The 13,744-nt window shown below is 48.3% G+C and overlaps 1 protein-coding gene across 4 annotated transcripts; it reads right to left on the minus strand.

Annotated features, from left to right (window-relative positions):
- Positions 1–3,346: 3,346 nt before the first annotated feature.
- Positions 3,347–13,527, minus strand: GOLGA6L7 (golgin A6 family like 7). Of its 4 annotated transcripts, XM_017960456.3 has the most exons (8): positions 10,379–10,927; positions 8,597–8,722; positions 7,105–7,155; positions 6,923–7,016; positions 6,720–6,826; positions 5,426–5,484; positions 4,958–5,099; positions 3,347–4,663 (listed from the first exon to the last, which is right to left on the minus strand). In XM_017960456.3, the coding sequence occupies exons 1-8, from the start codon at positions 10,427–10,429 to the stop codon at positions 3,443–3,445; spliced, it is 1,851 nt and encodes a 616-aa protein (XP_017815945.2). In that variant the 5' UTR covers positions 10,430–10,927; the 3' UTR covers positions 3,347–3,442. The 4 variants fall into 4 exon arrangements, with proteins under 4 accessions (XP_017815945.2, XP_031524771.1, XP_017815944.2 ...); XM_031668911.1 differs by lacking the exon at positions 10,379–10,927 and adding an exon at positions 13,402–13,527 and having other exon boundaries at positions 6,720–7,016; XM_017960455.3 differs by having other exon boundaries at positions 3,347–4,642; positions 6,720–7,016.
- Positions 13,528–13,744: the final 217 nt, after the last annotated feature.

Below are 13,744 nucleotides of genomic sequence, written 5' to 3' on the forward strand. Positions count from 1 at the left end.
AATAGTCCTCATTGTCTCCGAAAATCGCATGAAGCTTGGGCTGTTCGTTATAATCATAGTCATGTGGCTGCTAATACTGTTATTATTGTAACTAGAAGCTTTCAGTATAATCATACTGTATATACTAATGAAACTATTCCTAGTTCTTTACCTTTTTGTCCTATTCCAGAGGTTTCTCCTAATATTGAGGTGCTGGAGTGACAACAATGTCGGGGAACTAAACCCCTGATTTTATTAGAATACAATGGGATGCAAATAACTGATTGGAGTGTGCACAGCAATTTTCAAATAAAATTTAGTCACATACCTTTAAAATGACACTGGGTAAATAAAAGTATTGCCGCTAACAGTAATAAAACCTTGGTATGGCATGAAGGAGGCCTAAAGTACAGAGTCATCTTTGGAAGTTGTTAGCTGCAGGCGATGCCATTAGCACTTTTGTGGGGAATATGTCCCTTAATCTTTCTAACCCAACTAACTCCTTTCATATTCAGTTATATCGGAATACCTCCCGATATATTATTGCTTGTGTCCGTGAGCCCTACCTGTTATTAGCAGGGAATTTGACATGGGATAATGATACGGGGATTGTTAATTGTACAGATACGTGTACATTTTTGTCTTGCCTCAATCATTCCTGGTGGCACAACTTTACTGGGGATATTTATATCCTCAGGACTCGTGAGGAAATTTGGCTACCTGTTAACCTTACGCGACCGTGGGGGGCATCACCTCTTAAAATTTATATTTGGACTTCTCTCCAGCGAACCTGCCGTGCCCTTGGACTTATAATTGCCTCGGTGATGAGTCTTGTTGCCATCACCTCCACTGCGACCGTAGCAGGACTCGCTCTTCATCAAAGCATACAAAATGCTAAATTTGTGCAGCAATGGCACGAACAATCTCACTGGTTATGGCTTCAACAACGAAACATTGATTACAACTTGATAAAAGATTGGACAACATAAAACAAACATTGACATGACTTGGAGATCAGCTCACTGTACTCAGTACTCGGATGACATTACAATGTGATTGGAACTCCACCTCACTTTGTGTAATGCCTTTGCCTTTAACATCTTCAAAATTGGACTATAATCCCAAAAATTATTAGTAGGCCATAAAAATATTAGTTTGGACATCCGAGAGCTCACTCAGGAACATTCTCAAGCATTTCTCGACCAACAATTACATGTGTTGTCCGAACCGTAGAATCCCTGCATGAGCTGGGCCAGTGCCTTGCCGCCTAAACCCATTTTAATCTGCATTTACCACATGGGATTTCTGCCAATCTCTGGAAGCATATTGTTTTGCACTTCGATTGGCCTACTTTTTGTGATCTGATGCTCCCTCCGGCCTGCTAAGTAAAAAACAAAAGAAAAACACAGGGAACAAATATAGCTACCTTTTTTAGGATTGAGGCAAAACAAACAAAAGGAGAAATGCAGGGCCTTTGAAACAGGCATGAGAATAGATAGGCTCAAGGACAGTATTCCACTCAACTTTTTAATGAACTCCCTGGGGAGGCCAAGAAGGCAGGTAGATAAGGAAGAGCATAGAAACAAGGAACTGATGGCCGGCTGTGGCTCAAGCCTGTAATCCCAGCATCTTTGGGAGGCCGTAGACGGGCTGGATCATGAGGTCAGGAGATCGAGACCATCCTGGCTAACACGGGAAACTCGCTCTACTAAAAAAATACAAAAACCAGCCGGGCTGCAGGTGGCGGGCGCCTGTAGTCCCAGATACCGGGAGGCTGAGGCAGGGAGAATGGTGAGCAAACCCAGGAGGCAGCTTGCAGTGAGCTGGAGATCCCGCCACTGTACTCCAGCCTGGGCTATCAGAGCAAGACTCCGGCCTCAAAAAAAAAAAAAAAAAAAGAAACAAGGAACTACAGAAGGTCACATCTGGGAAAGAAAGTTTGTTTTGCATTACCTTTCTGCTGACGGTGGGGCATAAAATTAAAGTGAGGTGGAGGCCTGAGCCATGTTTCTATGTGTGTCTTTGTCTTTTGTGTGTTCTTTTTCATTCTCTCCACCACCTTCCGCACGGACCCCAACACACCCTCTATGAAATGAGCAGACAGTCCAAAAGATACACTAGCTGGCTGTGGGAAGGACCCAGCCACTGGGACTGCACTGGTGCCTCCCACAGCCACTCAAAGGCAGAGATGGTTATAGATTAGCCTCCCCACAAGAGCAGTTAGAAAAACTGGACAAAAATGTGCCCCAACCAAAAACAATTATTTGAAGGTAATTGGAGACCTCAGCCAGGATTTGAGTGACCAGGCCTGGGAGGTGACCCTGACAGTCTGTAGTGCTTTCCCACACTTGGTGATTGGTCAACAGTAGAGGGCTAAGAGGCTAAGAAACTGAGTATGAAGTGGTAGTGAACAGGCTGGAGAGCCTAGCTGAATGTTTGGCACTCACAGGGCTCAAATGACATAATGAGAATTTGGATCCCAGTAAGGAGAGAGATGGGACCCTGAAGGCCACCCCAGGAGAAGAAAAATGAATAAAAATAGACCAGCCATCACAAAACTAAAACCTGCTTTGAACCAGCTTAGTCCCAACTGGATGAAGATCTGCCTTACTCCACCAGAAAAGGCCATAAAGTCAAAGTCAATACTCTTTGGTCAAGGTGGCTCACGCCTGTATTCCCAGCACTTTGGGAGGCCTATAAGAGGCCAGGAGATCGAGACCACCTACAACACCTGTGAAACCCCATCTCCTACCAAAAATACCAGAAAAAACTAGCCGGGCGGTGGGACAGTTTGTGTCCCAGCTACTCGGGAGGCTGAGGCAGGAGAATGGCGTGAACCCGGGAGGCATGGAGCTGCAGTGAGCTGATCCGCCACGCCTCCAGCCTGGCTGCACAGAGCCAGACCCGCCTCCCAAAAAAAAAAAAAAAAAAAAAAAAAAAAAAAAAAAAAAAGTCAATCCCCTGAGCAGGTAACAGTTTCCTAGGGAACGCCATAAGACAAGACAACACAAGACTAAACAAGAAAGACCAAGCAAAAAGACAATGCAAACATACATAGATATTATTGTCCTCAGGTAGAAACTTTTTTTTTTTGAGATGGAGTCTCGCTCTGTCACCCAGGCTGGAGTGCAGTAGCGTGATCTCGGCCCACTGCAGCCTCAACCTCCCGAGTAGCTGGGATTACAGGCGTGCGCAACCATGCCCGGCTAACTTGTGTTTTTAGTAGAGACGGGGTTTCATCATGTTGTCCAGGCTGGTCTTGAACTCCTGACCTCAGGTGATCCACCCGCCTAGGCCTCCCAAAGTGCTGGAATTGCGGGTGTGGGCCACCGTGCCCGGCCAGTATTTTATCACAATTTAACATAAATTTTCTTTTTCTTTTTTTCAAGTTTATTCTCAGACTATATTCACACAGTGACATGGTGGCTAACACTTCTGTAGGCCTTGTTGACAGTGCCGGCGGTTAGATGTCGATGATCTTCATCTTCTTCTTGTCTCCTCGGTAGAAGAATGGGATGCAGGAGTTGCTGCCTAAGCCTGGGCACTCCTGGGCGTTCTTCATCCCACGAGGCAGCTGCACGACCTGTGCAGTGGGGTTGTTGTGGGGAGAACGGTCCCCGGCCTCTCCTCGCGCAGACACCATGCTGCTAGCATGGCTTGTATCACAAAGCTCTTTGGAGGGAGGGACGCAGGGCGCTGAGCACCTCTCCTTGTGCTCTGGCAGCTTCTCCTCCTGCTCTCGCATCCTCTCTTCCTTCTCCCACATATTCTCCTCCTGCCCCTGCATCTTCTCCTCGTGCTCCCGTATCTTCTCCTCCTGCTCCTGCATTTTCTCCTGTTTCCACAGCTCCTCCTCCTGTTCTGGCAGCCTCTGCTGCTCCTGCATCATCTCCACCACCTCCTTCATCTTCTCCATCTGCTCTCGCATCTTCTCCTGCTCCCGCATCATCTCCTCCTGCTCCCGCATCATCATCTCCTCCCACATCTCCTCCTGCTCCCACATCTTCTCCTCCTCCTCCTCTCGCATCTTCTCCTCCTGCTCCCACATCTCCTGCTGCTTCTGCATCTTCTCCTCCTGCTCCTGCATCCTCTCCTCCTTTTCCTGCAGCCTCTGGTACTGCTCCCACATCCTCTCCTCCTGCTCCCTCATCTTCTGCTCCTGCTTGTGCATCTGCTCCTCCTGCTCGTGCAGCTCCTCCTCCTGCTCCCGCAGCCTCTCCTCCTGTCTCCACATCTTTTCCTCCTGTCTCCACATCTTCTCCTCCTGCTCCCTCATCTTTTGCTCCTGCTCGTGCATCTGCTTCTCCTGCTCGTGCAGCTCCTGCTCCTGCTCCCGCAGCCTCTCCTCCTGTCTCCACATCTTCTCCTCCTGCTCCCACATCTTCTCCTCCTGCTTCCGCATCTTCTGCTCCTGCTCGTGCATCTGCTCCTCCTGCTCCCACAGCCTCTCCTCCTGTCTCCACATCTTCTCCTCCTGCTTCCACATCTGCTCCTCCTGCGTCCGCATCTGCTTCTCCTGCTCCCGCAGCTCCTTCTCCTTCTCCCACAGCCTTTCCTCCTGTCTCCACATCTTCTCCTCCTGCTCTCGTATCTTCTCCTCCTGCTCCCATATCTTCTTCTCCTGCTCCCATATCTTCTTCTCCTGCTCCTGCAGCTTCTCCTCCTGCAAAGTGTTGGTTTCAACCTCAAAAGGAAATAGACTCATGAGCTAGCTATATAAATGTAATCTATAAAATAACGGTTTTCATGTATGATTCTTTAAAAAAAAATTTAAGCCCTAACCCTGAGGTTCTGATTCCCCTGGCAGGGCCCCAATTTGTAGATTTTTAGCACACTCTAGATGATTCTATGGTGGGATCAGAACAAGGACCCAAATTTTCTAGCTCTTGGCTGGACCCTCCCTATACCCTGCATGGTCCCTAGACCATGGTCCCAGCTGGGTGGAGCTTTCACAACCGCGGGGGCTGCAGTCTCTTACCTGTGGCAGCAGGATTTTGTCCCTCTCCAGCTTCATTTTTAGCTCCTTTACGTTGAGCTGGATCTCAGACTTCTCAGATTCTACAAGTCGAAGTTTTTCTTGTAGTTCGGCATTTTTCTCCTTCAGCTCCTCGTTGGTTATGCTGTGACCGGAGGCCATGGAGAAAGGAATGAATTAAGAACAGAAAGGACTGCTTTGGTGATCAACCCTGTACCTTCGCCCCACAACAGAACTGTGGCATTGGAAGGGACCCCAGGAACTAAAAGTCGCAGGTGGCAGGCTAGAGAGAAGACATGAGTTGCCTGAGGCTACCCCATGAGTCAGTGGCACAGCCGGCACTAGAGCTTCCCCGCGCACACATGAAAACCTGTATGAGCCTCTCACCATGCTCACCTGTACCCCCACCTCCCAGCACACCCCCCACGCTGAGGGCCCACAGACCTCCCATTCCACCTTCCCCCATCCTACGTGTTCCTGTACAGTTCCAGACTCAGGGCGTCCCTCTCCTTTGTTAACTCCTCGATGTACTGCAAATAGAGAAAGGTGAAGTCAGGATAGAGCAGGCAGAGGAGCGGCTGGCCGACCAGGAACAACAGCCACCGTGACCACTCCACACACCACTCCCCACTCCCAGTCACACCTCACATGCTCTCAAGGCACTTCCAAGCCCAGGATCTCATTTGTTTTTCTTCTTTTTCTTTTTTTTCTTTTTGTTCAGATGGAGTTTCGCTCTTGTCACCCAGGCTGGAGTGCAATGTTGCAATCTCACCCCACCACAACCTCCACCTCCCGAGTTCAAGAGATTCTCCTGCCTCAGCCGCCCAAGTAGCTGGGATTACAAAGGTGTGAGCCACCGCACCCCTCTCTCACTTGTTTTTCAAAGAACTCAGTAAGGGTGGAAGGGACAGGGAAAGAGATTGAATTGATAGCTGGCTAACAGGGGCCCAGAGAGATCAGATAAGATTGCTGTTGTTATTACTGTTACTACTCCCACTGTCAGAACCTTTGAGTGCTTCACCAGGCACTGCACTAACAAACCCATTCAATCCTCGCAACCTCCATAGGAGACGGTTACCATTATTACCCCTATTGTGTAGATGAAAAACATGGGGTACTGAAGGTTAAGGGGTTGTCTAAGATCACTTAGAGCTGGGCTTTCAACACCCAGGTATATCTGATTCTGTAAGCCCATTCCTTCGCTGGGGGTAGGGCACAGATAAGAAGGAGGAAATTAATCCTTTGCTGACTCTTTGAAAGAATGATACATTGGCGTAGTCCAAAACTCAGAAGGTACAGAAGGGAAATACCTCCCATGCACACTGTTCCTGTCTCCTGAGTTTTTTATGAATCCTTACACATATGTTTTAGGTATATTAGCATAATACGTAGCCACACACATGTACGTTTGTTCCCTCTCTCTACACAAATGGTAACATTCTAAAGATACTCTTCTGTACCTTCATGGTACAAGTACACTAACCCCTGCCTAGGACTTAGCAAAGGCCACAGCCACGTATGGGCAGGGTGGGCTCTTGGCCTCGGAGCTCTGTGTCCGGTGCTCGTTCCCCACAGCACCCTGCAGCTAACCCACAGCAGCCGACTCAGCCCCAACCTGCCTCTAATATCCACACCAAAACGCAGTACTAAATGGCCCATGCTGCCTTCTGGGCAGGACACTGCATTGTGCAGAAGGGACCTTTAGGCTCATTCCTCCATCTGTGAAACTGGGCTCCCAGGGGACCGAGCAGGTGGTTGGACTCACCCTGTCCGCCTTCTTATGCTGTGTAGACACAGCAGACAGAGACTGCTGTAACTCTCCTGCAAAGTGCCAGGAACGATGCAGGCGACCGGCCAGATCCTTGGACTCTCCTGGAATGAGAGAGGTTGAGATGTGGCACAAAGGACTCCCCCTAAAGGCCTGTGAAAGTGCCAGGTTGAAGGATGACTGGGTTCCCAGATTCCCACCTTCACATTTCCTGGCAGCCTCCTGGCTGTGGTAGAGCCCTGTCTCCAGTTCAGTCTTCTGACTCGTAAGGATTCGTATAGTATGATCCTGGGTCTTTGGAAGAAAAGACAAGCAAGTGCTGAAAGAGAAGCAAAGAAACCTTCTCCAGAGGACAGGAGGGAACTTCACCCCCTCCACTCACCTCTAGCTCCCTCCTTAGGGCTTCCTGATGTTGGTGGCTTGCCTTCTTTTCCTATAGGAAGAGGAAGACAGAGCTCTTACTAGGGGAAGGCAGAGATGGCACAGCAAGAGATGCCCCCAGAACGGCACCACTGCCCCAGGACTGGCCCACCCATGGGGCCAGGTTATCAGGGACCCTGTGGGGATGGGGTGGAATCTGGGGGGTGAGACTTCCCCAGTCTGGGAGTGGGCCAGGCGAGACTGGGGCCTCTACATCTGAGTGCCCCCCAAACCCAGCAGCCATGCTGTGAGCAAACAAAGAAATCACGTTACTTCTTCCAGCTGAGCTCAGTTTGGTTGTTTCTGTGGGGAGAGTCGAAGGGAGGTGACTGAGGGTGGCCCCCTCGACTCTATTCCTCAAGTCAGGAAGCGGTAGGCAGGGGCCAGGGATGGATTTTAAATGCAAAGTTATCAGACCCAATGGGAACACGAACTGGTCAACTCTCAACTGCCAAAAAAAAAAAAAAAAAATGGATTTGGGTCTTTGTTGGTTTTTGCCCACAGCCACAGAACTGAAAGGCTGAAACTAGATTCTCTGGAAAAGACACTCACATAAACCTTCAGAGATGGAGTGTGAGAAAAGCCCACCCTTCTGCCAGCTTGTGATTTAGAAAGGTGCATTCATTCAGCAAACATTGACCAAGCACATACAGGCCAGGGACGGTTCTTCACAGCTGGGATATGGGACAGCTGGGATACAGGACGGAAAAGGCAGACAGAAGCCCTTGACCCCGAGGTTTCCATTCTAGTGAATCTTTAAATCTCAGACTCTCAGAGCAAACAGAAACCTGTGATACTCTTATAACTCTACCTCCTCAGGAAACGCAAGTCCAAAAGAGGAGAGGAGTTTACAGCAGGCCCTGGCCTAGGGATTAACACAAAAGCAACAACAATAACAAATCTGATTCAAACCTCACAAATATAAGTAAAACATTACCATCCCTATTTTATAGATGTGAAAAGAGAGGCCCAAAGAGCTCAAGCAATTTGCCGTAAATCATGTTCCTAGTAGATGGAGAGGTAGGATTCAAACCCAGAAATTTTTTTTTTTTTTTTTTGAGACGGAGTCTCGCTCTGTTGCCCAGGCTGGAGTGCAGTGGCCGAATCTCAGCTCACTGCAAGCCCCGCCTCCCGGGTTCACGCCATTCTCCTGCCTCAGCCTCCCGAGTAGCTGGGACTACAGGCGCCCACCACCTCGCCTGGCTAGTTTTTTGTATTTTTCAGTAGAGACTGGGTTTCACTATGTTAGCCAGGATGGTCTCAATCTCCTGACCTCGTGATCCTCCCGTCTTGGCCTCCCAAAGTGCTGGGATTACAGGCTTGAGCCACCACGCCCAGTCAAACCCAGAATTCTTAACCAGTACCCGGCAGTTCTTCCTTCCACAATCTTAACAGTTACCTTCTACCCGCCCCTCGTGCCCCTGACCTCAGGAGACCAGCCAGCCAAGACTCACATCCTCAGGTGAATGGCAACCACCAGAAGTGGTTGTCTCAGGGTTAGTGCCATTATTTATTTTCTTTTTGGTGTCAATTCCTCCGGTACCAACACCAGCATTGTTCCACTGATGATAGCCTCTAAACTGTAGAAAAGAAGAGCAGTGATACTCATGAGAACTCCAAGGTCCTACAGTCACTTTACAGTTTATACAACATACTCTCGTAGATGATCTGATTTAATGCCACCAACAACTGTACGAGGTGTTGTCAAAATCACGACTGAGAGGGATCAATACTGTGGCAGAAAATAAAAGGCAATAATGAACCTTAAACTCAGTCTTCTGACTCTGAGCTCTGGGGTTTTGCCACAAATCGGCAGTTTCCAGGGACCAAAACCAGAGGCAGAGGTAGAAAAGTAAAAAGTAGGCAGGAAAGTACACGCTGTGTGATTTAGAGTCATACATCCTCACACGTCTGTTAGTGTGAAGAAGTACACCACTACCTCTCAAACTTTTACATCAGTGTGTCCTCAGGGCAGAAGCCAGCTTTTCTGTTAAATCTGGGAATTTAACAGAGGACAACCCAAGCTTCATTTCAGAGAGAAGTCTGGTATACTCTTAGAAATCTATGTGACTATCATCCCCAAGAGCATTAATCTTTTGTCTCTCTCAAAAGAATCAAGGGAAAACTGTATGCTTCAGAAAGATGCCCCATTTTTATCCTGTGGCACTCAAAGTACCCCAGGTTGAGATGCGATGAGGAAGATTTGAGTTGTCAAGTTCAGTTTCCCAAGATCTATTCCACAGAAGATGAGCAAATCTCACTTCAGAGATCACTGACTGATGGGAACTGTGGTCCCAGAACCATGGAGAATTCAAATATGAGGTGTAGAACTTAGAAAAAAATGGCTAAAGTCTCTTTGGAGAGTAGAAGCCTGGGAGAAAACCAAACCAAACTCGTTCTCGCATTGCCACCCAGAGACACTGTGAACGTTTTGAGTTCACAGGGGAGGTGTAGCCTTGTCAAACGGTCAATGTCTGTGTTAAGGGACTAAGGCAGCCCGAAACTTCTCGCTCCTAGGTCACATCGTCCCTACTCTTCTTCCAGCTGGAAATCTGTGCTGCAACCAGAGGAACCAGAAAAGGGGCAAGAACACTTAGGATACGGGTCCTAAGATCAAAGGCCTGCCTCGCGGCAGTAATGATGGTTCCTAGAGGGACTGTGACGTCACTACATTCCACTCCTCCGTGCGGTGGTGGGGGACCAGGGACGACACAGTGCTATGCCCAAGTTGCCTCTTTGAGATTGGGGAGGGGTTCGCAGGGTCGGGACCCAGGTCCTTGGAGACGTGAGCCCAAAGAGCCCAGGGAGGTCGGGCTTGGGGAGGTGGGAGGTGAGGGCCGAGTATGGAGTGGGGAGCCCCAGGAGTCACCTGCCCAAAGTCACCCTGGGTCGACTGGTGAGGGCAGGTGCAGCGGCACCCAGGTCCTTGGAGACGTGAGCCCAAAGGGCCCAGGGAGGTCAGTTTTGGGGTAGTAGGAGGTGAGGGTGGAGTACAGAGTGGGGAGCCCTAGGAGTCACCGGCTCAAAGTCACCCTGGGGTCACTGGCGAGGGCAGAGGCAGGACTGCTGAGGGGGTGGGGCTGGCTGAGAAGATTTTGGTTGGGGGAGCCCAGAGTCACTGGGAGGACCGAGCCTGGTGTGCCTCTGGAGTGGCACGAACTCTGGCAGCTGTTCTGCTGTCTGAGGGGGCCTGGGGCTAGGTTTGGGTTGGGGTGCCACAACCCTCTGCGTTTTACCTTTTTCTTGGCCTCAGCCAATTTTCTCTCTCTGTTTTCTTCTGACATCATGGGGTGGGGAGGGAAGTGGGGTTGGGGCCACAGTGGCGTGATCCAGATGAGTACACCGATACACCTCCAGTCACGTACCACACAGCTGTGTGACTGAGCCAGAGGAGGCGTAACCAGGGCCACACTAGAATGCAGAATAGGGGCGTGGCCTTAATGCTTGAAGCCCATTGGTCAGTGAGAAAGATGAAAGGGAAGGGAGGCGGGGCCAGGCAGCCACGTGTCATGAAGGACCTGTGATGTCACATGGAAGGCCGCCCACGCGACTGCTGTTCCCACCCACTCCAGGAGAGGGGCGGGGCTGGCTTTCACTTTAAAAACTTTAAAACTTTATCACCTTAATTGAGGTACAAATCCAATGAAAATGGAAAATTTACAGTGTTCTTGATGATTAATGAAGCAGACTGTATTATCCAACATTCCAATAAGATAAAATAATCACAATGATTTCTCTTTTTCTCCTATATTATTATTATGATTTTGTTTTTAAACAAAAAACCAAGAAACATATCTAATATGTTTAAAAACACAAAGCTTTTGAGCCGGGTGTGGTGGATCATGCCAGTAATCCCAGCACTTTCAGAGGCTGAGGCAGGCGGATCACCTGAGGTCAGGAGTTCAAGACCAAAATTTTAGTATTTCAGTATGTATTTTAGTATTTAATACATCGTTTAGGGCTACATGTAGTCATAGAAAAAATAAATCTGGTTCAGTGACTTAAAGAAATACAGATTTCATGTTTGTCACTTAAAATGTGCAGAGGAAGGTAGTCCAGGTTTCTTTACAGTTTCCTAATACTTCCTTAGTCACGTTTTAATTAATTAATTAATTTATTTATTTATTTATTTTTGAGACGGAGTCTTGCTCTGTCACCCAGGCTGGAGTGCAGTGGCCGGATCTTTTTTTTTTTTTTTTTTTTTTTTTTTTTTTTTTTTTTTTTTTTTTTCTCAGCCTCCCGAGTAGCTGGGACTACAGGCGCCCGCCACCTCGCCCAGCTAGTTTTTTTTTTTTTTTTAGTAGAGACGGGGTTTCACCGTGTCAGCCAGGATGGTCTCGATCTCCTGACCTCGTGATCCGCCCGTCTCAGCCTCCCAAAGTGCTGGGATTACAGGCTTGAGCCACCGCGCCCGGCCAATCATGTTTTTATTCTTGTGGTTACAATGTGGCTGCTGTTTTTCCAGGCCTTGGATTGCCTTCCAGGGAGGGAAAGAGGAAAGGTCAAAAGGCTGAGTCTGTCTCTTTTTAGCTGAAAAACAGATTTCTCAAAAATTTTAAGAGTATACTGCAATTCAATTTTCATCTGTTTTGTTTTGTTTTGTTTTTTTAAAACTCATTCTTGCTCTGTTGCCAGGCTGGAGTGCAGTGATGCGATCTTGGTTCACTGTAACAACCTCCGCCCCTGTGGTTCAAGCGATTCTTCTGCCTCAGCCTCCCAAGTAGATGAGATTACAGGTGCGTGCCACCACGCCCGGCTCATTTTTTTGTAGTTTTAGTAGAGACCAGGTTTCACCATGTTGGCCAGGATTTTCTCAAACTCCAGACCTCGTGATCTGCCCTCCTCTGCCTCCCAAAGTGCTGGGATTAGAGGCATGAGCTAATGTGCCCAGCTTGCAATTTTCATCTTTTGGCTGCAAGTAAGTTATGTCACTACTCTCAGCTGCTGTGGTGTGTAACTGGGCATGTTGCTTCCTCTCTGTTAGATAGGTTTTAAGATTTATGAATAGGCGCTGGATTTTGTCAATTGCTTTTTTCTTTTGTGATTGAGCAATTTTTTTCTTGTCTTTTTATGCTGATAAGGTAACTTAATAGTGTTTGGCTTTTGAATGATTTAACACTGCATTTCTGGAATTAAATCAACTTTGTTGTGATATATGATTAATATCATTTTATATGTGGTTGAGATGGGCTTGCTCATAGTTCATTTGGTAATTTCGTACTTACATTCACAAGAGGAAGTGGAGTGTTAAGTTTTTTTTCTGGTGATGTCTAGTTAGGTGTTTTTTCTTTTTTTAAAGCAGTCTCGCTCTGTCGCCCAGGCTGGAGTGCTGGAGTGCAGTGGTGCAATCTTGGCTCACTGCATGCTCTGCCTTCTGTTTTTTTTTTACTATGTCTAATGATGTTCTATAGAAGAAAGAGACGTAGCATGTGGTCACGCTGCCACCTTGACAGTGGAATTTTTGTTGTTGTTTTTTGTTTTGAGATAGAGTCTCACTCTTGTGGCCTAGACTGGAGTGCAGTGGCGCCTTCTTGGCTCATTGCAACTTCCGCCTCCCAGGTTCAAGTGATTCTCCCACCTCAGCCTCCTGAGTAGGCTGGGATTACAGGCACCCACCACCTCACCCAGCTAATTTTTATATTTTTAGAGGGACAGGATTTTGCCATATTGGCCAGGCTAGTCTCGAACTCCTGACCTCAGGTGATCTGCCTGCCTCAGCCTACCAATGTGCTGGGATTACAGGCATGAGCCACCGCGCTCGGCCAACAGTGGACTGCTTTTGTCTGTCAACTCTGTGAAATAGTAAGACCTCACACACCAGGAGCTCAATATGGATTTAGTCCAGAATGAGGATGGCAGAGGCAGAGCGGCATGAGGGCCTGAGTCCGGGTCCTCCGGCTCACTCTGGCCACACCGTGAGAGTCTTCTCTTGTGCCTACTCAGCCCTCCACGCTGGTGTTGGCTGAGGAGACCACTCCTTCCCGGGTTCTGGATCTCTGGTGCAAGTTCCATTGTCTCAGCATCAACTTGGCCTGGGCCCAGCCCACCCAGTTGGCTGTGTCCTGTATTGCAGTGGCCAAGCCGCTCTTAAGAGGGCTGCAGGCGGTTCTCTGAGGCCACTGCCTGAGGCCACTCTGCTCAGTAGCCTCACTGTCTCTCTCTCTCTTTTTTTTCTCTTTTTCCGGGATTTTTATTTCTTTAATTCATACAAATGGTTACAGTGACAAACATGATTTTAACCAAAATATTGCTAGCCTACCACATCAGTAGGACGGCACTGGTGCGGGCTGGGACGCTGGGCACCCTCCACGTCCCCAGGACAGACGTCGATGGGCAGCGGGCATGCTGGGCATGCCCAAGCTTTTCCTCTTGGAGCTGCTTCGTGATGCCGTCTTCATTTGGCACAAGGCGGGGGATTCATGCCAAAATTAGGAAAAACAGCCTTCATTTTGTTTTTCTAAATTATTCTAAAAATAAGCAGGTAGAAAAAAGAATGCACTGTGTGGCATAAAAAGAAAAACAGGAAGGATTCATTGTCCTGAGAAGTTTGCCAACTGCCTCATTCCGGGGCACGTTCCAACATAAAAAACACAAACCAACAA

Source organism: Papio anubis, chromosome 7 (genome assembly GCF_008728515.1).
Source record: "Papio anubis isolate 15944 chromosome 7, Panubis1.0, whole genome shotgun sequence".
NCBI classification, from domain to species: Eukaryota; Metazoa; Chordata; class Mammalia; order Primates; family Cercopithecidae; genus Papio; species Papio anubis.